Raw genomic sequence first — 26,490 nt, forward strand, 5'->3', positions numbered from 1 at the left:
TGAAGTTGTAATATATAAAATTAGTGAATTCTCACATGAACGTAGATTAAAATTCATTAAAATTCATTAACACTTCAATGGAATCATGTTAAATTTGTGTGTGATTATTTCTTGTTCTTGTTTTACTTTCTATTGTCTAACATTTGCAGTTTTCTTTATTATCATTTTTCGTTTGTATGATAGACTTTACACAATGAGTTGAGAACTATTTTCTAACAATAATAATACTCACATTTTAACCAGAAACAAGAATTACATTTATCAATACGTTCTCTTCGTGCACGTGCCGTAAGCCTAATATTATTCATGAAACATGAAGATTAAGATATTAATGCATCAATTACAATAGTGGTTTAAAAAGTTATTAACAAAAAAAAAGTACTGTCATAACGAACACGCGTAAAGGCAACAACCAATGCATGCAATCCAACTTATTCATACACAAAAGCAGAAACACTTTCATCATCTTCGATGATATTAGGATAGGGATGAGATTCCACAATAGGCTTCGATTCGAGAATAAGAGTCTTTGTTGTTCTCTTTCTCATGGTAACGAAGGTATTCATAATGGTCAAATATTGATTTATAACGCAAGGGATGTTCCTCACTCACTAGCTCATCTGGTATCTGCAAAATCTCACCACTAAAAGAAAATAGTCCCATAGAGTATCTGGTTTTCGTTGCATTCATGATAACTCTGTGTTCACATGGTCGGATTCTACCATTACTCCACACCTACCATGAAAATATAATGAACCAAAGTCAATTAATTAATCATGCAAAACAAAATATAATATTAATCATGCAAAACAAAGGTACTGTGATAGGTATACATAATTAGGGTTTATGTATATGTGTGTACTCACATTGAGTGCGTCACCGGCCATAACCACAAACAAGGAGGAAGAGGCATCAACCCCAATCCATTCTCCATCCTTCAGTTTGATTTCCAAGCCATTCAGATTATTCAGCTGATGAACTATGGATACGATGGTCAAGTCTGTGTGAGATTGCAATCCCAAATCATTTTCATCCGTCTCAGCTGTTCTATATTTCATGCATCGAAGCAGATAATCGCTTGATTCAATCATGCACTCGCGTCCTTCCATGTCCACACCATAGCTCTCAAACACCATTCTCTTTGCCATATGGTCTAATTCTCCCAACAATTTAGCATACTCATTGACGCTTTCACTATATATTTGGACAAATTGGACAAAGGAAACTTCTACCGTGAACAATTTTGTACAATCATATCATAAACAAAGTTTGAGGAAAATAGTATCTGGTTCAAAAAATCATATTCTCTCTTATTTGTTAATTTATTTGTACCAAGATGCTACCTACTCTTTTATTAAGAGGCAAGTATAAACACAAAGAACAGTTATTTAGCATGAAAAAGTGTTCAAAGTAGAAACAACTATCTTAAAGTTTTTGAATTAAAAATTATCTCAAGTTCAGAGGACTGGTTTGTGGTAATTGGGAAAGTAATTTCTTATTGTATTTTTGTTGCTTCAAACACACTTAAAGTTTGGTGTATGTGAAATAACTTTTCGAAGAAAAAATAGCAAATAATGTTTACCCTTTTAATCAAGTGTCACTTTTTAATAGGAAAAACTCAGCATGAAGCACAGAGAATGTATAGTGATTTGGACCCTTGGTTTTTCATTAAATATGTGTGTAAAGGAAAAAGGGTACCTACCAGAAACGATGATTCCCCTGCAACCCCATTATGTGGGTGAATTTTTGGCACCCTTGTAAGGTCAGAGGATTATCAATGCCCAAAGATTCATACAAGGGAAGCCACGAGACTTGTCCTAAGTAGCTATGGAAAGGTTTGTCACTGGTTTTTTGTGCTTTTGTTTCCACTGGGAGACTAAACAAGTCTCCCATTGCAGATACAACAGAATCACAAAGATCTTTGCCAATTCCATGATAGCGTGCAAGAAAACAACCATTGTCTTCAAGTGCAGTCCTGACAAGAATGCAGGCTGAGAGCCATGCATCGGTGCCAGGCTTCATGGCTTCATCAGTGAAGTCTACCACATGAAGTTGAGACTGTGTTTCGGATCCCATCTATGCTCTCTGGAGAACAATACCACTGTTGTTGTTCAAAACAATTTGTGCTTGGAACGAAGATGGGAATAGTTTTTCTCCAATTTTGTGTGATTTTATAATGGAACAATATATTTGTTTGTTTTTAGCGGCTAAAATTTTAACTTCATTTATTTGACCGTAATCATGATTTTTTTTTTTAATCAACGTGATTGAGTAGGTGAAGGAAGATTTAATAGTTTATGGATAGCAAAAACGAATCCAAATTTCGAACCCCGTTTAGTTATAAAATTGTGATATTTTATAGGAATGGTTGGCTGAATCAAACTATTTTTTATACATTCTATCTATATTTATATACAAAAAAAATTTCTTCGATTGTATCTATATTTATATATAAAAAAAAATTTCTTCGTATCTATATTTATATATAAAAAAGATTTTTTTCAATTGTAATCATTCTTTTTTATATAAATATCTTTATATTAATATTTCATTTTATTATTTTAAAAATATATAATAAGAAGTTTTTTTTATTTTATTTTTATTTTGAACATTCTTGTCATTTTCTCACTAGTACAAAATCTCGAAAAAGTGACCCCAAATAAAGACGATTTTTATAAAATCATCGATAAGAAGGAGATGAGATAATCTTGTAATTTTTTTTTTTAACCATGGTTGTCCTAAGAATCATCGTTATATACATTGTTGAGCAGTATATAACGATGGGTTTCGTAAGACGGTTCTAGAACTGTCGTTATAAACAATTGATTTATAACGATACATGCAATAATGACGATTCAAGAACCGTCTTTATATGAGCCTTTCTAACTGTCGTTAAAGGACTTTTTTGGAGTAGTGTCTTTTTCTAGTATCCACTCTCATTTTTTTAATTCTATAATATGAAAACTAAAAGTAACTTTTTTTAACAATTTCTCAATTCTCTCTCTATAAAAAACATTCCACTTTCCTCTCTATACAAAACTTCTCACTTCTCTCTCTTAATGGCCCTTAACCTGATCATATATAATATTAATGTATGTGAAACCTCACTCCCTTATCTCACATCCCCTTTTCTATTAGAGACATGTAGTCTTACTTTTTTTCTTTTCTATTTCTCTTTTCTTTTCTGTAGAGACGTACCTACTCTCATCCTCATTTTTTTTTTACTTTTTCTGGTTTTGTTCCAATTGTTCCATCTTCTTTACATGCATTGCGATTTTATATATAGGATTTTGTATATAGTTTTCATATTGGTTTATAGTTCTCGTCATAAGTGCATGAAAATTGGTCCCTTGGTTGAATTAAGATAAGTGACTCTACGTCCAACGCGCTCTCTTCTCGAATCCCCCCACTCACTTTGTTTCTTCCACTCTCAAATGAGTAAGTTTCTTAATTTCTTTTTCAAAAGACACTACAATTGTAAACCTAACCACAATTTTTTTTGTGCATTTCAGATATTCATATGACGTCTGTTGCTTATTTCTTCACTATTTCCCCTTAAATACTTTTTTTTTCTTTTTATTATAGACTTAAATGTTTTTTTTATTATTATCAAGAGCACTAAAATGATTGTTTTATAAACATTAACCATTTATTAATTCTTTTATATCTTCAAAGATAATCTTTTTAAGTCTTTAAAACTAAAAAGAAATAAATGTTTTATTAAAGTTATTTACATGTTTCTGTTTTGTCCTCAGGCTTTTTGAATATGAAGGTGTAGAAGCCATTAATCTAGAGGGATAAAGAAGACCCACAAGAGAAAGCACAAAGATGAAGATGGAAATAAGAGTGTTTATTTATTTATTCTCATTGACTCTTTTTTATGTAAAGAAAATAGATGGTTATTGAAAGATGATATAATCATATATTTGTATTTATTCATATGTAACATTAATAGTGACACTAAAGTTATTAAAGTGTTCCTTCTCATTTTTATATTAATTGATGAATTTAGTTTTAATAAATCTTATTAAATATATAATAAATATATATAACCTCTTTTATTCAATTTTTAATATTAAATATAACTATATAAACAATAAAATAAAAAACACGGATACACATAAGTTGTTGTTAAAGTTAAAGTCAAAATCAAATTTGTAAATTTATTAAATGTGTAACAACTCATTGAAAAACTTTTAAAAGCACAAACTTTAATATTGGTAAATTTTGGAGATACCAAAATTTTTTTAATCCATTTTTAATTGATATTTTTGTTTGAATGTTAGTTGTTCCTACTAGGGAGATAGGACCTAGAGAACTATTGAAGTTTTCTTCTCCTTCCTTCGGTCGATCAGGTTGTTGGGTGATGAACTAGGGTTCTTCTCGTCCTCATGCTTCTCCTTCGGCACTCGGTCTCGGGTGAACACCGGATGGTGGGGGTACCTGCGAAGGCCCGACCGCCGTTAGCGTTCTTGATAAGCACAGGCAGAAGGCGGCCGAGCGCAAGGGCTGTCGCAGCCTAGAGGTGCTACCGTTGAGGGCCGATAGGGTCGGGCCCTCCCACAAGTCCAAGAAACGTCCGAGGGACGGTGGTAATGTGGCCACTACCACCCGTTCGCCTGGAGCCATGCCGACACCTCTGCCTCGTCGAGAGGTGACCGTAGTGGTGCCGCCCTCGCCCCAGCCCGTTGAGCGTGGGGTTGGGCCATCCGAGGCCGGGGCCGCACCTTCGCCTTTCGACCTTCTGGGAAGTGGCTATCAATTCACGCGAAGGGTTCGCGTGGCTCTCCCAGAGGAGACTCGGGAGTGCTTCCGAGACGTCGCTCCCTCGGACCTGCTAAGGAGCGGCCTGGAGCTTATGTGCCACTCCATTGTCCTCGTTCAAAACGAAATTCAAGGGCGAGACTGACAGGCCGAGGACGTGTCTCAACTGGAGCATCAACTGGCTGAGGCAACTGAAGATTTGAAGCAGTCTCTGGCTGCTAACAATGACCTGTCCGCCAGGATCGCTCATGAGGCGGCTGAGAGAGAGCTGGCGCAGAAGGATGTCGTTGAGGCGAGGCGGCTATTGGAGGTCGAGAAATTGGGGGCGGTCGCGGAGATTGCTGAAATGAAGAAGTTGGTCGTGGAGAGGGATGAGAAGCTCTCGTCCTCGGCCACTGAGTTGGTCGCCCTTCAAGCCACGAAAGATCAAGTTGAGGCCGAGCTTGATGAAAATTATGAGGAGGCCGAGGAGCTGCTGAAACAATGTTTTGACCGAGCCGTGCGTCAAGCGCACGTGCTTTATGGTGGGTCGCCGACCACTGGTAACTTTGACCTTGATTGTGAGGTTTACCAGGGTCAGCTGGTGCCGATTGTTGAGGTGGCAGCCTTGACTGCTCAAGAGGCTGTGCCGGTCGAGACCCAGAAGGGGCAGGCCAAGGCCTAGGAGGGAGAGTGCGTAGAGATTCAAGATTAGGTTAGCCCTTGGCCGGATTGTGGCCTTTTCTTGCTTTTAGTTTCCCCCGAGGTCGGGGTGTGACCTCCTCCTTTTGCCTTTTAATATATCGCCCTTTTTTCTTTCGCTTGATCTTTATTTCTTTTAATTTGCACAAGTTAAGCATGTCAGATTTTATTTGTTTGGGTTGTCGGCCATTTTAATTGTGATGTTTAATCGAACAAGTATAAATGGGCGGTCGGCCACCTAGTTGTGATTATTAATCGAACAAGTAAAGAAAGGCGGTCAGCCATTTTAATTGTGATGTTTAATCGAACAAGTATAAATGGGCGGTCGACCACTTAGTTGTGATTGTTAATCAAACAAGTAAAGAAGGGCGGTCGACCATTTTAATTGTGATGTTAATCGAACAAGTATAAATGGGCGGTCGGCCACTTAGTTGTGATTATTAATCGAACAAGTAAAGAAGGGCGTTCGGCCATTTAGTGCGTGAGGTGTTGGCAGGGTATGCCAGTTAGGGCTTTGTCCAACCAAACCTGATGGGTCAGACTCGACAGGGTATGCCGGTTAGGGCTTCATCCAGACCGAGCTGAGAGAGGTGTTGGCAGGGTATGCCGGTTAAGGCTCCATCCAGACCAAACCTGATGGGTCGGACTCGGCAGGGTATGTCGGTTAGGGCTTCATCCAGACCGAGCCGAGAGAGGTGTTGGCAGGGCAGGCCGGTTAAGGCTCCATCCATACCAAACCTGATGGGTCAGACTCGGTAGGGTATGCCGGTTAGGGCTTCATCCAGACCGAGCCAATAAAGGTGTTGGCAGGGTATGCCGGTTAGGGTTTCATCCAGACCGAGCCAAGAGAGGTGTTGGCAGGGTATGCTGGTTAAGGCTCCATTCAGACCAATCCTGATGGGTCGGACTCGGCAGGGTATGTTGGTTAGGGCTTCATCCAGACCGAGCCGAGAGAGGTGTTGGCAGGGTATGCCGGTTAAGGCTCCATCCAGACCAAACCTGATGGGTCGGACTCGACAAGGTATGCCGGTTAGGACTTCATCCAGACCGAGCCGAGAGAGGTGTTGGCAGGGTATGCCGGTTAAGGCTTCATCCAGACCAAACCTGATGGGTCAGACTCGGCAGGGTATGTCGGTTAGGGCTTCATCCAGACCGAGCCGAGAGAGGTGTTGGCAGGGTATGTCGGTTAAGGCTCCTTCCAGACCAAACATGATGGGTCGGACTCAGCAGGGTATGCCGGTTAGGGCTTCATCCAAACCGAGCCGAGTGGTTACAGGAGAGCAAGGTTAGTACTTTGATGAAAGTGCCTTGTTAAAACCTCCCTGGTGGGGTGAGGAAAGAGTAAGTGACTTTATTAATTTTAGCTGTAGTAGAACTTGAGGTGCGTGACATTCCACGTCCTCGGTACAATTTTGCCCGAAAGCCATTCTAAGTGATAAGCTCCCCCCTCTGCGACTTCTCGGACTCGGAAAGGTCCTTCCCAGTTGGACGAGAATTTTCCTTCATTTTTTCTCACATCGTTGTGCATTCTCCAGACGAGGTCGCCCTTCTAGAAACTTCTCGGCCGGTCGGTCAGGTTGTTGGGTGATGAACTGGGGTTCTTCTCGTCCTCTTGCTTCTCCTTCGGAACTCAGTCTCGGGTGAACACCGGATGGTGGGGGTAACTGCGAAGGCACTCTGACGCTCAAGTCAGTAAAGCGGGTGATCAGTTCTCTTGTAGGTGAAGAGTAATAAATGACGTACCTTTCCCCTTGGGATGTGTGCTATTTATATTATTCTAATGGGCTTACCTTATTGGGCCTGATTAGCGAAGTGGATTTCGCTTAGGGTTGCATTACCTAATCCTTAATAACGGATTAACTTCACTGACCTTGGTTTGAGCATTAATGGTAATATGGGTCGGTCGGCCAGGCCGACCGTGACGATTCCCCTGGTCTCGACCACGATTACATGGTCTCGACTAGGGTTCCCTGGTCTCGGTCAGGTGGATCAGGTCTCGGTCATCTCGGCCAAGTCTCGTAGGTCTCAGCCAGGTTTCCCTGGTCTCGGCCAGGTAGACCAGGTCTCGGTCAGGTGGGTCTCGGTCAGGAAGACCAGGTGTCGGTCTCGTCCATACCGATACATTTGTTAAAATGTTATTTTTAGATAAAATAAAACATAAGAGAGAAGATGAATTCGTTTGTTTAACTATTTGTAGTATTATTTTTTTTTATATTTCATGTATATAGAGAAGGTAACAAGTATATTGGCCAACTAGTAAATTTAGGAATTGATTAGAAGATTTTTTTTTTGTTTCGAAAATTTGCCCACGTATATTATATAAGATTTCTTTAAAAACCAATTAGACTATGGATTTTATTGTATTATGGATTTAGTTTGATCTTCATATTTATACTAATTTTTTTAATAATATATTCCTTTCAAGAAGAGATGATTAGTGAAATTTGGAGTACAACTTAAACTTAAATGAGATGTTGAAGTTTTATAATAATACTTAAAAGACGATAATCTTTTATGAAAAAAATTAAATATATTATTAACTCAATGTTCAAATCTTCAAATTGATTAATTAAATAACTATAGGTCATGAATACACTTTATCAAAGGATACAAGGCTTTTAAAATAGACTAATATTAATTTATTTATTTTTAATTTTTAGTTGTTTCTATTTGTACATATGTTTAGTCTTTATTTTTGTTTTTTCTTATTCTAACTTTTATTGACTCTTTACATTCTCGGATGAACTAACATAGCAACCAGAGCTTTAATACCATATTATAAAAAATAATAGAGATGAACAAAGGAGAAAAAGGAAAACAAAGAATATGAAAAAATAATACACCCATTCAAGAGAGAATGTAAAGAGCCAATAAATGCTAGAATAAGAAAAGAAAAAAAAAATAAAGGTTAAACACATGTACAAATAGAAATAACTAAGAAAATTAGAAAATAAAAAAATTGATATTAGCTTTCTTCCAAAAGCCTTGTATTCTTATCCTTTGATATCCCTCGCAAGTTGGGGAACAAATATTGACGAGACACAATATAGAAAAAATAATCTTGAAAGATTGAGGACTTAAGACTTTGGTATAAATGTTAGCCAGTTGCTCGTGAAACATTGGATTTTCTACAATGTATCTTCCTGAGTCATTGTCACAATATTAAAGAGATGATTGCTCAAAAGAAACTTTAAAGTCTTAAAAAAGATAAGTTAGCCAATGAATTTTACATGTAACAATGTTCATTGCCCTGTACTTAGCTTTATAGGAACTCTTTGATATTGTTCATTACTTCTTTGATTTACAAGATATGAGTAAATTCTCATATTCCAAGATACACACTAAAATAATTCACTAATTGTATTGAATCACTGTAAGTTCCCCAATCACTATCACAAAATGCCTTTAGATTAGCATAAAGAGAAAAATAAACCAAGATTTGGAGCTCCTTTAATATATATGAGAATTCTAATTGTTGCAGTATGTTGAACAAGATGCTTTGATGTCTCCAAATCCAAGTGGAAAGCTTGAAGACCTTGCTGTTGTTGTGTGTGTGTGTGCCTAGTTGTTTGAAACTTGTTAATTCACTCCTTAAGTTGATCCAAGCTCAATTGAATCTTTAAAATTTTGAAAAGATGGATTTTCTAAAAGGAAGTGAAATTTCAACAGGTTGAAATTTCGATTTAACAGGTTGTTTGACACCTAGTGGATTTTAAGCTTTGTCTTTGCCTTTGCTGTCAAACAAATTTCAACAGATTGAAATTTCAATTTAACAGGTTGTTTGACACTTAGTGCATTTCAAAATGATTTGGAAAAGCTTTGTCTTTGCCTTTGCTGTCAAACAAATTTTAACAGGTTAAAATTTCGAAACAACAGGTTATTTGACACTTAGTGATTTTGAATGCTGTCAAATAACATTCAATCGGTTATTTCGAAAATCAACCGAATGTTTTGCTGAAAACCTTAACAAAATGTTGTTAGGTGGTTTTTCTGTTTTAAATGATTCCAACATCTTTTGGTCTTTTGTTGTAATTTTTTTAACCATTTGATTGAAAGATATAAAGGCGGTTTTACGCTCCTATGCTTTAACTAAGAAAGAGATCAATCAAAAACAGTTTTCAAAGAGCTTTTGGATCATCTCAAGTGTGGAATAGGATTGGGTCTTGTATTCTGATCTTTGAACTTGTGATTTACTCAAGTGTTTTCTATTCCCTTCCTTCTTAATAATTGTATTTTTGTACTAGTGCTTCCAAGAAGTGTTGTGTGTTCTTGAGGGGATCAAGATCAACATTCTTGGAGTGGTGTGTGGTTGCAAAGAGGGTGAGTGAGCTTTATGGGATTCAAAGTTACCTCTTTGTGGTTGTGTAAGTTGTAATCTGTGATTGATTACATAGTGAATTCTCAGTGGTTTCTGAGGACTGGATGCAGCTCACGTGTTGAGTGAACCAGTATAAACATTCTGTGTGAATCTCTCTATCCTTACACTCTTTAAATTGCTTTAAATCTGTTTTGATAAAACTGCTGATAAAAACAAACGGATATTTCGTAAAAACAACAGGTTGACTTTCTGCATCAAGATTAAAACAATTTTATATTTGGCTAGACAGTTTTTCCATTGATTAATTCTTCATTGCCTTTCACTCTACCTTCAATACTTGTGAAAATCTTTCAAAAAAAATTCACCCCCCTCTTGTTTTAGCCCTATAATTCTAACACAGTATAGTTAACAATTTTAGACTTGACAAAAAACTGAGAAAGTTGTTGCACAAAAAATGTTATGTAAGGTCAGGTATTAGCAAGATACATAAGTCTTCCAATCAATCTTTTGTAGGCTTGAACATCTTTGAAAGGAACACTTCCTGTAGAAAACAATTTTGCATGATTATCAATAGGAGTGAGTGTAGGTTTGCAGGCTAAAAGACCAACATATGTTAACAATTCTAGAGTATATTTCCTTTTATTCATCATTATCCCTTTCTTACTTGTTATTTCAAGACCAAGAAAATATCTTAAATCTTCAAGATCCTTAATCTTGAATGTTTGATTCAAGGCTTGTTTGATTATATCGATCTCCTCTTTATCATTTTCTGCCAATATTATATCATCCACATATCCCAATAATAATGTAAGAGATCCTTCGGAAGAATTAATAAACACATAATGATTATTCATAGATTAAGTATATCTCATAGAAAGCAAAAAGAATGAAAGTTTGGTAAACCACTCTCTCTTGACTTGCTTAATGCCATATAAAACATTTTTTAATGTACAAACTGGTCCTGGTTAAATATAAGTCAATCGAGGAGGAGCAACCATGTATACATATTCTTTAAACTCTCCATGTAAAATGACATTGTTTATGTCTAACTGTTTCAATTCCCAATTATAGATAGAAGCTAGAGAAAGAAGCAACCTTATGGTGGTTGTTCTCGCCAAACTAGAGGTCGGGAGTTTAGAGGTGGTCTCTGAGATGATTCACTTGTAACCGCAACTTTGAATGTCTAGGATCACAATGAGATGAGGGGAGCTTCACCTGTTGACAATACTCCCACAATAAAGTAATTGAGATCATAAAATATAAGTGTAGTATGTATTGCATAAAACAATGTATACCTTTGCTTAGAGAACTCTGCCCCTTTTGTTCGGGGAATCGTAACAAATTCCTTACCTGCTTTTTAAATCAGGCGTTTATCAAGGGTGGTGATGAACAAAACATCTCTCTTTCCTATTTTTCAGCCAAAGCGTGTTTTAAAAATGAATAAATAAAATAAATAGGTATAAACAACAAAACTGACTTCATCAAAACTTTTTCCGATAAGAACCGACTTACACAAGTTTTAATATCCAAATATAGGGATCGGGTATTCTTCTGATAAGCTCCAGACAGTACATTTAGTCAAAGAAATTAACCATAAATTCATATAATATAGGCATAGTTATAGAGGTAAAAATACCATCTTATACTTTCATTGGTGATTCATAGAGCTAGGCTATTTTTTTTCAGTTAAGTATCTGAACAATGCGATCAGATACTAACCGTCCACAAATGGGCAATACAATGGTCATCTTTGCTACTAGAGAGAAAGTATCAAGGTAGTCAATGCCTTCTCTTTGTCTGTATCCCTTTGCCACTAACCTTGCTTTATACATTTCAACTGTCCCATTAGCCTTATATTTGATTTTGAATACCTATTTGCAACCTATGACAACTTTGTCCTTAGGAAGAAAAGCAATCTCCCATGTTTGATTTGACTCCAAAGCAGGTATCTCACATTGTTAACTCTAATTTTACAATAGTCTATATCTAGTGGCAATATTTCTAATCAAATCTCTGTTATTCCTTTCAACATGGAAGCACACATTGGTAATAAATTTCTTTCTTCCTTCAGTTTTTTAATTATTGATAGTGGTGCTACTGACCACATTTGTTCATCCTTATTTATTTCACTTCATATCATCAAATTAATCCTATTCGTGTTAAAGTAGCAAATGGAAATCAAGTCATTGTCCTGGAAGTGTTTTTCTCAATCAAAATCATCTCATAGATAATGTTCTGCATATTTCTTACTTCACTCTTAATCTTCTTTTAGTAACAAAATTGATTGATAATTTATCTTGTGTTCTTACCTTTGACTCTAATGGCTTTCACATTAAGGATAAAAGCTCCTTAAAGATGATTGGTTCAACTTAGATGCAATATAGACTTTATATACTGAGGATCCCATCCTATCAGAAACTTCAAATCCAACCCACCAAATCTACACATACCATCAATACTATTAATGTTAGTGCTAATGATCTAGAAACCCTTTGACATTTTTTATTAGGGCATATTTCAAACAAATGTATTGTTGTTATCATGAATGAATTTCCTTTTGTTAAATAAAAAAAATCTAAAAAATGTTTTGATTTGATTTATGTATGAGAACCATACTCAATACGGTCAATTCATGATCATAAATATTTATTGACCATGGTTGATAACTATTCGAGGTACACATGAATTTTTCTTTTAAAACAAAAATGTGAAGTTTGTGAAGACTTCGAAAAATTTTGTTGTTTTTGTTCAAATACAATTTGAGACAACAATAAATAATAAGAAGTAACAATGAGACTTAATTTTTCATATCTAGTTTCTTTATCAACAAATGAATAGAGTATCAAACATCATGTGTCAATATTCCACAACAAAATAGTATAGTTGAAAAGAAGCATGATCATTTATTAAATGTAAAAAAACTCTCATAATACAATCTTATTTACCTGAAATTTATTCCTTCTCATATTCTCTGCTTCTTTTACTTTTGTTCCTCTCTATTTTTTTTATAATACACTTTGATAAATTAATTAATTTGAAAACTAAAAGGGAAGTATACCATTTCCACTGATACTTATTTATTCATTAAGTAATTTCACAAACATATTACACAAGGACAAACTGGCTCACACATAATACATACGTTGAAGTTCTAGAATTTAGATTTTATTCACATGGTAAGACTCCACATTATACATATTTTGTGCAGCTCAAATACCACAATATGCCTTGATCCTAGAAGCAGCTTTTACAGCTTCTTCTGTGAGGAAGAAACGAAGATATCCATATTGGTCAAATGGTTTATAACGAAGAGGGTGTTCTTCATCCACTAATTTTTCCTCTGGTTCCATCACCTTTCCAGCATATGAAAGCAGCCCCAAACTGTATCTCTCTACCTTTGAATTCATTAATACTCTGTGTACACAACCGCGTATCCTGTCATTACTCCATACCTGCAAATTTAGAGTTTTAATGGCAGAACAATTATCAATGATTTTTATAGTACAATGGACTATGTTAACCAATAAAGACAGATGGTTGTGTTAGGCCTTCAACAATCACTATAGAACTCATCATATAATACATGCCTCATTCGAAGAAATTCATAATAGTTTATTTAATAATGTAATGTTTGGTTAGCAATGAGCAATCACTATTCCATAAGTCAATCATTGCACAATATTGTTAGTGCAAGTTTTTATATTATTAATCAAAGATAAAAAGAATACATTACCATAAATGCATCACCAGCCAAGACAGCAAAGATGGAGGGTGAGGCATCAACCTGGAACCACTCTCCATTCTTCAACTGAATTTCTAAGCCATTTAACCTCTGATTCAATATTGTAAGGAAACCAGAATCTGTATGAGGATGCACTCCCAAGTTGGTCTCACCAGCCTCAGGTGTTCTATATTTGTAGCATCTCAGAACATAATCTGTTGATTCAAGCAAACACTCACATTTCTCATTCTCCAATCCATAGCTCCCAAACACCATTCTCTTAACAATATAATCCAGTTCTGCAACTTTCTTTCCATATGAATTCACAATTTCACTAAAAAAACAACAGGAAAATGTTTGATATCACGTACAGCAAGTTCATTTCTGTTACAATAACTAATAACTCTGATTTAATAACTTCAAAGTTTGTTGACAAGTTCAATAGTAAAATTGGAAAATGGTTCATTAGTTGATTACCTGAATTGATCATTCCCTTGTGGCCACATAGTGGTTGTGTACTTGTGACAACTTTTAGCATTCAATGGGTTATCGATGGCCATGGATTCATACAAAGGAATATCACGGCGTTGCCCTGCATAGCTATAGATAGGCTTTTCAGTGGTGTGCTGCATTTTTGTTTCTAATGGAAGGTCAAAGAGTTGTTCCATTGCAGAGAAGACAGAGTCGTTGACCAGTGGTTCAACCTTATTGTAGTGTGCTAAGAATCCACCGTGATCCTCTAAGGCACCCCTCACAGCATCAGAAGTGGAAATCCATGTTTGAGTACCAAGTTTTAGGTTTTCATCACTGAAATCAATAATAGGTAGAGATTTTGTATTCTCTCTTTCCAACCCCATCAATAACAGGTAGTGTTTTACCAAATTTTTTGGATTTTGAAACTCCTACATCTGTGTATTTATATTTGATTTCAACTAAGTAAGATCTAACTTTAGGAATATATTTTGTGGAACTTCATCAATTATAGTGGATATGTACATATATAATATCTTCCCTTCGTTTCTGAATTACGAGTGTATATCAGATATCCAACATTTTTCAATTTTCATATATTTTACTGATATCTTAAATATATAAAATGTTTATATATTTTTATTTTTATTACAAATTTAATGGTAAAATGTATAAAAATTAAAATTGGTAAACATAGTGATATAATGTGGAGAAAACAACTTGGATGATAAAATATGTGAAAATAAATTTAATGATAAAATTGAAGATAAAAACTTAAGTGCTAAAATTTGTAAAATATTTAGAGTTGACTGATAGATTATATTATTAATATTTTTCTTTTATACATATATTGAACTCAATAATTGATATATATACAGGACCACCATATAATTTCACACTCATGATCTCAGCAAATGTATTCAATACCTTTGGACATTGGCTTTAATCCACGATAATTAATTATTAAAATCTTCCATTAATTTTCGTACAAACGTCACCATTTATTCTATTCAGATTAAAACAATATATATAGTGCACCTAACACATGTAAAAAAATAATTGTCCTTTATAACTTCTTGACATGATTGAATTTTAAAAAAATATATATAGTGCACCTAACACATGTAAAAAAAAAAAGTAAATTTTAAGTTAAGTGATTGAGTGGAATTATATTATGCAAACTGCGTCCATGCCAATTTGTTTTCCAAGCCAAGTTTCTTATTCCATAACAAAATAATAATATTTTTCTTTAAATTATAAGAATTATATCTTCAGATAATTTTGGTTAAAGAAATGAAATCTCCTTCCAAATCAATTATCACATTAAGAGGATTCATATGAAAAAAATGGGATCTGAGACTGAAGTGAAGCTTCCAATTATTGACTTCTCCGTCGTGGAGTTGGAATCCAATGTTGCAGAGTGGGAATCAGTGAAATCCCAAGTTCACAAAGCACTTGTAGAGTATGGTTGCTTTGAGGCTGTGTTTGATGAAGTACCTTTGCATATTCGAAAAGCAATATTTTTTGAAGTGGACGAGTTATTCAATCTCCCTTTAGAAACCAAGAAACTAGCTGTGTCAAGCAAGCCATTCCGTGGTTATGTTGGTCCTATTCAACTCTATGAGAGCATAGGAATTGACGATGCTGATGTTTATGAGAAAGTGGAAAGTTTGATCAACATCTTATGGCCACAAGGAAAATCAAGTTTTAGGTATGCATTACAAACTACTCTTTTTTTAACACACACCACCACATCTCATACTTGTGATTTACCATTTATGTTTGAGCACAAGAAAAGTTACAAATCTTGCCACATCAATCAATTGCTAGTGAAACAACAACTTTTTACATCATAAAATAACATACCCTTTTGAGCCTCTTTTGTTGTTAATTACATGGCAGCAAAAATCTGCAGTTCTTCACTGAGAAAGTGTCAAGGTTGGATCGGATGATTAGGAAGATGTGTTTGGAGAGTTTAGGTGTTGAAAAGTATTTGGATGAGCACATGAACTCAACATATTACCTTGCACGGCTTATCAAGTACACAGCCCCTCAAACTAATGAACCGAAAGTTGCCATAGCAGAGCACACAGATAAGAACATATTCACCATACTATGTCAAAATCAAATTGATGGCTTAGAGATTCAGACCAAAAATGGAGAGTGGATCAAATACAAGCCCTCATCATCAAACAGTTTCGTTGTTGTCACTGGCGACACATTTTATGTAATTTCTATATCACTTACAAAATCTTATAAGAAAATGTAGCACAAAAAATACTTAGTGATTAATGCAAGATCTCAATGAAATATGTTGCAGGCGTGGACTAATGGGAGGGTGCATACACCGATTCACCAAGTGATGATGACTGGAAATGAGACAAGGTTGACTGTTGGATTGTTCACAGTTCCAAAACCAGGGTTCATAATAAAGGCACCAAATGAGCTTGTGACAGAGGAGCACCCTTTGCTTTTCAAGCCCTTTGTCCAGAGTGAGTTCATGAAGTTTCTTCGCTCTTCTCAGAATACAAAAAATGCTCTCAAGGTTTATTGTGGAGTTTGACATTTGATCCATGGTAGCAACTGATCTGTATGTAAAATCAACATTTTTTCCGTATGTAATTATTAGCACCATAAAATAAAATTAGCAGTGAATGAGATTCAAAACCAAGTTCCTTTAGCAATCCTTCAGCAATCAAGTAAAATTTAACCACTACACCAAACAAATTCTTTAGTTTTATTATGATTTTTATTATACTTATTATTATTATTATTAATACTAACAATATTAATAATATTAACAATATTAATAATACTAACAATATTAATAATACTAACAATATTAATAATACTAACAATATTAATAATACTAACAATATTAATAATACTAACAATATTAACAATATTAATAATATTAATAATACTAACAATATTAATAATACTAACAATACTAACAATATTAATAATACTAACAATACTAACAATATTAATCATACTAACAATAATAATAATACTAACAATATTAATGATACTAACAATATTAACATATGAATCACATTTAATTTATTTATAATCTACTTGAATCTAAACATAATTTATTATATTATCTATTAGTACGAATCAAATTTAATATATGTCATACTCATAATCATCATATTACCTATTACATTAAAATCAACTATCATATTAATTATTATTTTACGATCATATTGACTTAATTAAGTTCATTATAGGTAGTTGGTTTTACTTGTGTGTTATAGTAAAGAATATTGTCAACAAACAATATTATCTTTTAACATAAAATGATGACTTTTACATTAACTATTAATTAAATCTCTAATACCTACTAGTTAGCATATCATTATAGTTTAAACTATATTAATTATTCCATAAATCTATGTAAAAAGTTGTTACTAAATAACCCTTTCTACTAATATATAAATCATAATGACAAAGTGATTAAATAATTTATAATTTAAAATATTTTAAAAATTATACATTATATCAATTTTAATCTATGTAAGTAAATATTTGAAAATAAGATTTTTTTTATCGACAAAGAATAAAAAAAATTAAACAAAACATTTTAAGGATATTTCAATCCTTATACAAGAATCTCAAATCAGAAAAGAAGTGTAAGATACAAACACCTATATAGCCATCTAACAAAAACTTCACAACTACCTATAATAACCTATATTTGAAAATAAGATATCAAATAATTTTATATTAATATATATATATATAATATGAAAGTAAATTTAAATTTAACCATGAGTTTTAAAAAATTAATGATTAAAAAAGAAATATATTAATCAATATATATGTATTTATAGTATTAAAGTTATATTAATATTATATAATTTCTTCATTTTTCTCTCTATCTATCTATATCCGGATAAAAGTAATATTACTCAAGTCAAATAAAACTACTATACACACACAATAAATATCTAAATGTATATTTATATCAAAATTAATATTAATAATATGAATATAATATTGATAATATGAATATAATATTAATAATATGAATATTAATACTAATAATATTAATAAATATTAATAATAATATGAATATTAATACTAATAATATTAATAATAATATTAATAATATTAATAATAATATTAATAATAATGTTAATAATGTTAATAATAATATTAATAATAATGTTAATAATAATATTAATAATAATGTTAATAATAATATTAATAATAATGTTAATAATAATATTAATAATGTTAATAATAATATTAATAATAATGTTAATAATAATATTAATAATAATGTTAATAATAATATTAATAATAATGTTAATAATAATATTAATAATAATGTTAATAATAATATTAATAATAATGTTAATAATAATATTAATAATAATGTTAATAATAATATTAATAATAATTATATTAATATTAATAATAATTATATTAATATTAATAATAATTATATTAATATTAATAATAATTATATTAATATTAATAATAATTATATTAATATTAATAATAATTATATTAATATTAATAATAATTATATTAATATTAATAATAATTATATTAATATTAATAATAATTATATTAATATTAATAATAATTATATTAATATTAATAATAATTATATTAATATTAATAATAATTATATTAATATTAATAATAATTATATTAATATTAATAATAATTATATTAATATTAATAATAATTATATTAATATTAATAATAATTATATTAATATTAATAATAATTATATTAATATTAATAATAATTATATTAATATTAATAATAATTATATTAATATTAATAATAATTATATTAATATGTATAAGTATAATAAAAATAATAATATGACCAAAGAATTTGTCTGGTCTAGTGGTCAATGCTTCCCCTGGTCACTGGAAAGACTTGGGTTCGAATAATCCTGGCTGAGTTTGCTTGTAACATTATTTTGGGGCTTGGTTTCGAGTCCTATGGGCTTGGGTTCGAGTCCTAGCCAGTGCAAAATGCCTCTAGGATTTATAAAAAATCTAGGATTTATCCGTATGTAAACCTATTTTATATACGGATTTTGGGTCTTACATACGGATTTTGATTATGGTATGTGTAACTTTACCTAAATAAAAGAATAAAATAAATCTTAAAAGATAAGTACTTTCTAAAACTATGCAAAAAACCATAGTTTTATATTTCAGTTAATGAAAAATAAATAAAAGGAAATTTTACTACCTATTGACACATTAATATTAAAAGTGACATTTAATATATTTTATACTTAATATTTAATAAATTTGTGAATTTTGATGCAAATATCTAATTAGGATGATTGCATGCATGTATTGTTAACTCGAGGCTAATAAGTTTAGCGTAAGTTTTTATAGTATAAATAAATAAAAAGTTATATGTGTAACAACTTTGAATAGATATTATTAAATTTAATAAATATAATATACGTCATGTTTAATGATTGCATACATGTATTGTTAACTCGAGGCTTAGTTTAGCGTAAGTTTTTATAGTATAAATAAATAAAAAGTTATCTGTGTAACAACTTTGAATAGTTATTTTTTGTCTCGCCATTTTTACCTATAACAATCAAATTTCAATTCAAAATAACAAATCCTCGTCATTCACACCACATTCACAATACAAAAATTATTCAAATAGTTAAACAAAGTCATTTAGATAATTTCGTCCATCAAAATCATTCAAACTAAATATTAATACATAAAATATAACTTATAATTAAAATAAAACATAAAATAGAATTGTACTTTAGAAATTAACTACAAGTATGAAAACTTAAAATGTTCGATTACAATTATATAAAAAGAGTGCAAATGAAAATATAAAATGCATCCCAAGAAGTAAATAGTAGTGATGTGATCTGTAAAAAAAATACAAACAATGTGAATAAGTAAATGCAAATAACTAAAATATTTAGTATATAATAAAAATGTGAAATAATTAAACTTACAGTTTGGGATGCACTTTAAGGGAGGAGTTTGTCATCATACTAGTGGTGGAATTGACTTGTGCTAGTGAAAGCATTGTCATATTGCAACATTGAGACAAATTGTTCCTCTATGACCTTCATTTCCTCCTTTAAGTGTGCATACTTTTGACCCCACATATTAAGTTTTGCACGAAGTTGTTGATTTTCAATCAACTGATCAGATTGTGAAGCGTCGGAAGCATAGGGTTGAGTGAGGGAAGAGACACCTTGGCAGAAGTTAGCAACCAAGTCTGTTGTACCATACACTCGACCTCTTTGAAAATCCTAACAAAATTCTGTTTTGGTAGTTGAATGTGCTTTAAATGATTTCCAACTGAATACGCTCTTCTATTAAATGCTTTGACCAATCTTTGAAAAGTATAAATGGTTTGTTTATGTTTTAAAACAAATAAGAGAAACAGATTTGACTTTCAGTTGTGAGAAAGATTGCTTTCAAGTTTTTGAACATTCACATCAAGCTTTGAGTTTTCTCAAGAAAGAATGGAATAGGATTGCAGCTGTATTGATTTCATATTGTTCTGTAAACAAGTGTAATTTGTTTTGAATCTTCTGTAAATTCTGGTGTTGTTGCCAATGAGTGTTGTGTGTTCTTGAGGTGTCAAGATCAACATTCTTGGTGTGTGTTGTGCCAAAATGAGTGTGTTTCTTGAAGGGTTCAAGGTCACTACTTTGGTGGTTTGTGTGTAATCTGTGTTGATTGCTTAGTGGATTACCCAGTGGCTTATGGGGACTGGATGTAGCTCTTGGTTTAAGAACGAACCAGTATAAACTGTTTGTGTATCTCTTTCTTCCCTTACACTCATTTAAATTCATTTGTTATTGCTTTACTAGTATAAACAACCAATTGTTTTTCTGGTGCTTTGCTGTTTTGTGCTTAAATTCTTGGCTAACTGAAATTTTGATCTGGATTCACACAAGGGATTTTGTTCAAGCTGAAAAAGTTTTCAAAAACCCCTCTTAAAAAATTCACCCCCCCTCTCGTTTAAGGCCATATATTTTAACACCTTAGACAAATTATTGCTAATGAAGGTGCAGAGATGTTGTGCTTGCAAGAAACAAAAATGGCGGCTTTCTCTGATGCTAGGGGTTACCAAATGTGGGGGGATAGTAATGTTGGATGGTTGCATAACGAAGGTGTACACGATGCTGGGAGCATGTTAACCATGTGGCACAAAGATGCTTTCAGCTATAATAGTCATGTGATGGGAAAAGGTTTCATTGCAACGTTTGGTCAGCACCTAAGATCCAAAACCAAATGCGTAGTGGTCAATGTGTATGCACCTTGTATCTTGAGTGAGAAAGTTAGTGTATGGGAGGAACTATATAATATCATATATGCACATCAAAACTTAAGTTGGTGCTTTTGCAACGATTTTAATGTTGTTAGGTGTGTGAACGAAAGGAAAGGAGCAAGAGTAAGGGGGAACCAAAAGAGTGAAATTAGCGATTTTAATAGCTTCATCGAAAAGAATTTTTTGTTGGAAATACCAATTGTTGGAAAAAAAATACACGTGGTTTAAATCAAATGGTTCAGCTAAAAGAAGGTTGGACAAAGTGTTAGTATTTGATGATTGAATCCATATATGGTTAATGTGCAAACAATATGTGCAACTGAGAGAGATTTCGGATCACTGTGCTATTGTGGTGAAGTCTATGATTAAGGATTGGGGTCCAAGACAGTTTAGAACTCTTGATGCTTGGAGTTTGGAGTATGGGTTCAAGGAAATGGTAAAAGCTAAATGGAATTCTTATCCTACGAATGGGAATGAGTTGAGTCTCTTAAAGAAAAACTCAAGATTATGAAGGCTGACCTTAAGGTATGGAACCGTGAAGTGTTTGGGAACCTGGACACAACCAAGAAAAAGATCCTAAAGGACATTAAGTTACTTGACATCCAAGACGCAAGGTGTGATGGGAAAAGTTGAAAAGGATGGACCTCATCAATCAACTTATCATGACAAACAAAAAGTTAGATTCATTGTTCAAGCAAAAGGCAAGAGTTAACTGGTTTAAGCATGGAGATTCAAACTCAAAATACTAACACTCTATAATTAGATGGAGAAGACTAAGGGATGTAGTCAAAGGATTCGATGTAGGGGGCCAATGGAGTGAGGATCCTGAAGTAATCAGAAGGGAAGCGAAAAATTTGTTTGAGGATAGATTTAAGTGAAGCACAACCTTGGGGGTTAGACTTGGAGATGTTGATTTCAATTCTTTATCCTCGGAGGATAGCTTAAGCATGATATACACTTTTTCTATGGATGAAGTAAAGGAAGCGGTGTGGCAGATGGATCAAAAAGCTCTAGGCCAGATGGGTTCAATTTTAACTTCATCAAGACTAGTTGGGATGTTCTCAAACATGATATTGTAGCAGCTGTGCAACTGTTCCATGATTCGGGTGCTATACCTATAGGCTGTAATGCATCATTTATAGCTCTCGTGCCTAAAGTGCGCGACCCAATGCAGCTTGACCAATATAGGGCAATTTCTCTAGTGGGTGCTCTGTACAAGATTATTGCGAAGGTTCTTTCATGCAGAATAAGGAAGGTACTACCCTCAGTTATTAATGAAAATTAATCGGCGATCCTGAAAGATAAAGGGTTGCTTGACAACGTTTTGGTGGCTAATGGGGTGGTAGAAGAACTTAAAAGGGATAAGAGGAGCGGATTATGAGAAGGCGTATGACTCGGTCTAATGAGAATTCTTATTTGATATGATGCTAAGTCTGGGATTTTTTAGAAAATGGATTATGTGGATTAGAGGGTGCTTGGAATCTGCATCGATCTCAATCTTGGTTAACGGTAGCCTACGGCGGAATTCAAACCCACACGCAAATTGATGCAGGGAGACCCTCTAACTCCATTCCTTTTCAATATTGTAGCTGAAGGTTTGGCTAGGTTAGTGAGACAAGCTCAAAAGATCAACTTGCTTCAAGGTGTGAAGGTTGGTAGGCCTAATGTAGAGGTGTGCATGTTACAATTTGTTGATGATACTCTATTTCTGTGTGAAGCTGATTATGGTAATGTTGTTGCTATAAAAGCTATCTTGAGATGTTAAGAGTTGGCTTCTGGGTTGAAACTAAACTTTCGCAAATCAAAGATGGCAGGCATCAATGTTGAAAGGAACTCTCTTTCCTGTTTCACAAAGACTTTAAATTGCACACAAATGACGGTACCTTTTATGTATTTGGGGATGGAAGTAGGAGGTAATCCTAGGAAGAAACATTTCTGGAAGCCCATTGTGAATAAAATCAGTAATAGACTCAATTCTTAAAAGGGGAGATTTTTGTCTTTGGCAGGAAGAATTTTTCTAATAAAGTCGGTTTTCACTGCGGTTCACCTCTTCTAGTCCTTCTTTAAAGCCCTGGAATCGGTGTGTAAAAACATCATTAGTATGCAAAGGAAAATTCTCTGGGTTAGGGGAAGGATACCAAGCCCATTTCATGGGTGAGCTGGGAGAAAGTATGCCATCCTAAGGAAGAGGGAAGACTGGGAGTTAAAGATATCAGATTATTTAATGTTGTTCTACTGGCCAAATGGAAATGGCGGTTCTTGATTGAAGAAAGAGGGAGCTGGAAAGAGATACTGGTATCTAAATACGGAAGGGAATCTGGGAGTAACCAACTACCTTTGAAACGTCAGTCTTGGTGGTGGAGAGACTTAATCAAAGTAAATGGTGAGGGAGAAGGAACAAGATGGGTTTGAGAAGCAATAGGTTGGAAAATGGGAGCTGGGGACAAAGCTAGTTTCTGGGAAGATAACAGGGCTGGCAACTATAACTTTAAAACTATGTTTCCGTGGTTGTACTCCTTATCTCTAGATAAGGGGAAAAAGGGGGTGGTCAGAAGTAGTATGCATTGGAGGTTAAGGTGAAGGTGAAATATGTTTGAGTGGGAACACAACCAAGAAGATCTACAGAGGTGCCTTTCTCGGATCATCTTGCTTAGGGAGGCAAAGGACGTACAAGTGTGGGAACATGATGTATCATGTTCGTTCTCTGTAAAATCAGCTTATGAGTGTCTAGCTAAGCACATCCCGGCGACAGAGACTGAATGTTGTAAGCAACTTAGGAAAATTAAAGCACTACCCAAAGTTATGGTTACTACTTGGAGGGTTTTGTTGGACATAATTCCAACAAGAATGTGCTTAATTAGGAGAGGAGTGTTGTTGAATTCATATACTTGTGCTATATGCCAAAATGCGGGTGAATCATCTCAACATCTGTTTGTTGAATGTGTTATTGCTCAACAAGTCTAGTCTCTCTGTTACAGATGGATTGGCATTTTGTTTATCCAACATTAGGATGTGAAGTGTCACTTTGAGAATTTTCATTTATTACAGGTGAGTTCCAAACAAAACCTGATTTGAAAAGGCTTATGGGCGGCTGTTGTGAGGAGTATTTTGGATCAAAGAAACCGTGTTGTTTATAAGCAGGCGGTAGCTGACTCGGAAGAAATATTTTATATGGTACAACTTAAAATCTGACTTTGGATGAAACATAGGCTAAAATCCCTCCTTTACTCTTTTTCGGACCGGTATATGAATCCTCTTATTTGTTTTAAGAGTTATAAGTAATGGGTGAGGAATGAATCTTTTGATGTATATCATCGTAGTGTAGGGTTAGAGAATAAGCCTATGCGGGTCCAGGGTGACACAATGTGAGCTGGATTATGTTCACTCATGTTAGTGTATCTATGTGGTCACAACGTTTATCTAGCTGGGGAATATTAGTTGATGGCCCCACAAGCAATTCATGGATAAGCAAGGTACTGCCCCTCTGGACTAGTGTTTTGAGTTCCTTATGGTGCAGTAAGTGCTCGAGCAATGTGGAATCCAGAGGGGATTGATGTCGGATAATCTCAACACCCCTGTGCAGGTTTGTAGACTACGGGAGGTGTGGGAGAAAGGGGAAAGCAAGGCCACGGTGGAGATATAAAGGGGGAGTAAAAGCCTTACATTATAGGAACAGTTTGTCGTCCAGGTTCAGTTTTAATTCAAATGATGCTTCTTAAGGTGACATTCTTTTATGCAAGGGTAGACGGAGGAAATAGGGTAATTAAGATGACCCATCTAATATATGGGAGGTGGGTAAATGTTTAGGGACGTCATGGCCCGGAAATGAGGAGGGCATAATAGAGGAATTCAGAAGGATGGAAGATAAAGATAAGGAGACAAGGAAGAGGTCAAAGGAGGGTGCCTAAGACAAGTCATTATCATTATTGTCAATCTTAATATAAGAGGGTTGAGAGGGTGGACTAAAGCTAGTTACATTAGGAACATTATTGCTAAGGAGGGAGAGCAATTATTATGTCTCCAAGAGGTCAAAGCATTTACCATTACAGATTCTAGATGCTTCTCTTTATGGGGAGATAATAAGGTTGGATGGATTCTTAATGAAGGTGAAAGTGGAGCAGGGAGCACGTTATCCATATGGCATAAAGATGCGTTTGATTACGAGAGGCATGTGGTGGGAAGAGGTTACATAACTATCTTTGGGCAACATATAGTATCGAAGTGTCATTGTGCAGTGATAAATATCTACGCTTCTTGCAATCTCCCTGAAAAGGAGTCTTTATGGTAGGAGGTGTCGAATATCAGGAGTGCCCACCAGAACTTGGCTTGGTGTTTCTGTGGAGACTTTAATGTTGTGGATCCAAAATTGGCCTGGGAGTAAGCAACATGTTCAACCAAGAGTGGTTTCAGATCATTGTGCCATAGTGGTAAAATCTTTAGTTAGAGATTGGGGACCGAAACCATTCAGATCCATTGATACTTGGTTGATGGAGCCTGGGTTTAAGGAGATGGTGGGTGTTAAATGGAGGTCATACAGTGTTCAAGGAAACAACATAACCAGGTTTAAAGATAAATTGAAGCTCCTTAAGGCGGACTTAAAGATATGGAACCGAGACGTCTTTGGTTGTATGGACTTTAGCAAGAAGAGGATCGTGAAGGAGATCGAGGCTTTTGACAACCAAGATGACATCATCTCTTTAGGTGAAAATGAGAAGCTGAGAAGGTTGGAGCTCCTGAGCCAGTTGAGGCTTATTGATTCCAAGATGGAATCCCTCTGTAGGCATAAAGCAAGAATTAAATGGCTCAAGTTCGGTGATTCTAATTCAAAGTATTATAACTTTGTGATCAGGTGGAAACGTCTCAGGAATGAAGTGAAAGGAGTGGAGGTAAATAATGTGTGGTGTGAGGATCCTGAAGCAGTCCGTAGGGAGGCCAAAAAGGTGTTTCAAGATAGATTCTAGACGACACAAGATTTTGGGGTTAGGCTTGAAGGAGTGGAGTTCAAGAAATTGGCTCAGGAGACTAGTGTAAGTTTGATTGCTAATTTCACATATGAGGAAATAAAGGAAGCAGTATGGCAATGTGAAGGTTCAAAAAGCCCTGGTCCAGATGGGTTTAATTTCAACTTCATCAAGGAAAACTGGGTGGTTCTTAAAGAGGAAGTTGTGGAAGCTGTGAAGTCGTTTCAGGAATTAGGCTGCATTCCGAAGGGTTGTAACGCGTCATTCATAGC

At 34.1% G+C, this 26,490-nt stretch overlaps 3 protein-coding genes across 3 annotated transcripts; 1 reads left to right on the forward strand and 2 right to left on the reverse strand.

Annotated features, from left to right (window-relative positions):
• Positions 1-208: 208 nt before the first annotated feature.
• LOC137813999 (putative 2-oxoglutarate-dependent dioxygenase AOP1) lies at positions 209-2,260 on the reverse strand. Its single transcript, XM_068616512.2, has 3 exons — positions 1,703-2,260; positions 867-1,194; positions 209-735 (listed from the first exon to the last, which is right to left on the reverse strand). The coding sequence occupies exons 1-3, from the start codon at positions 2,074-2,076 to the stop codon at positions 478-480; spliced, it is 960 nt and encodes a 319-aa protein (XP_068472613.1). The 5' UTR covers positions 2,077-2,260; the 3' UTR covers positions 209-477.
• Positions 2,261-12,823: 10,563 nt separating this feature from the next.
• On the reverse strand, positions 12,824-14,489 carry LOC137813997 (putative 2-oxoglutarate-dependent dioxygenase AOP1.2). The gene is made up of 3 exons (XM_068616509.2): positions 13,962-14,489; positions 13,497-13,818; positions 12,824-13,215 (listed from the first exon to the last, which is right to left on the reverse strand). The coding sequence occupies exons 1-3, from the start codon at positions 14,339-14,341 to the stop codon at positions 12,973-12,975; spliced, it is 945 nt and encodes a 314-aa protein (XP_068472610.1). The 5' UTR covers positions 14,342-14,489; the 3' UTR covers positions 12,824-12,972.
• Positions 14,490-15,089: 600 nt separating this feature from the next.
• On the forward strand, positions 15,090-16,626 carry LOC137813998 (putative 2-oxoglutarate-dependent dioxygenase AOP1). Its single transcript, XM_068616510.2, has 3 exons — positions 15,090-15,666; positions 15,858-16,182; positions 16,276-16,626. Exons 1-3 carry the CDS (start codon positions 15,293-15,295, stop codon positions 16,516-16,518), a joined length of 942 nt encoding a protein of 313 aa, XP_068472611.1. The 5' UTR covers positions 15,090-15,292; the 3' UTR covers positions 16,519-16,626.
• The last annotated feature ends 9,864 nt before the right edge of the window (positions 16,627-26,490 follow it).

The sequence above is a fragment of the Phaseolus vulgaris genome, chromosome 1 (assembly GCF_051622355.1).
Source record: "Phaseolus vulgaris cultivar YP4 chromosome 1, ASM5162235v1, whole genome shotgun sequence".
NCBI classification, from domain to species: domain Eukaryota; kingdom Viridiplantae; phylum Streptophyta; class Magnoliopsida; order Fabales; family Fabaceae; genus Phaseolus; species Phaseolus vulgaris.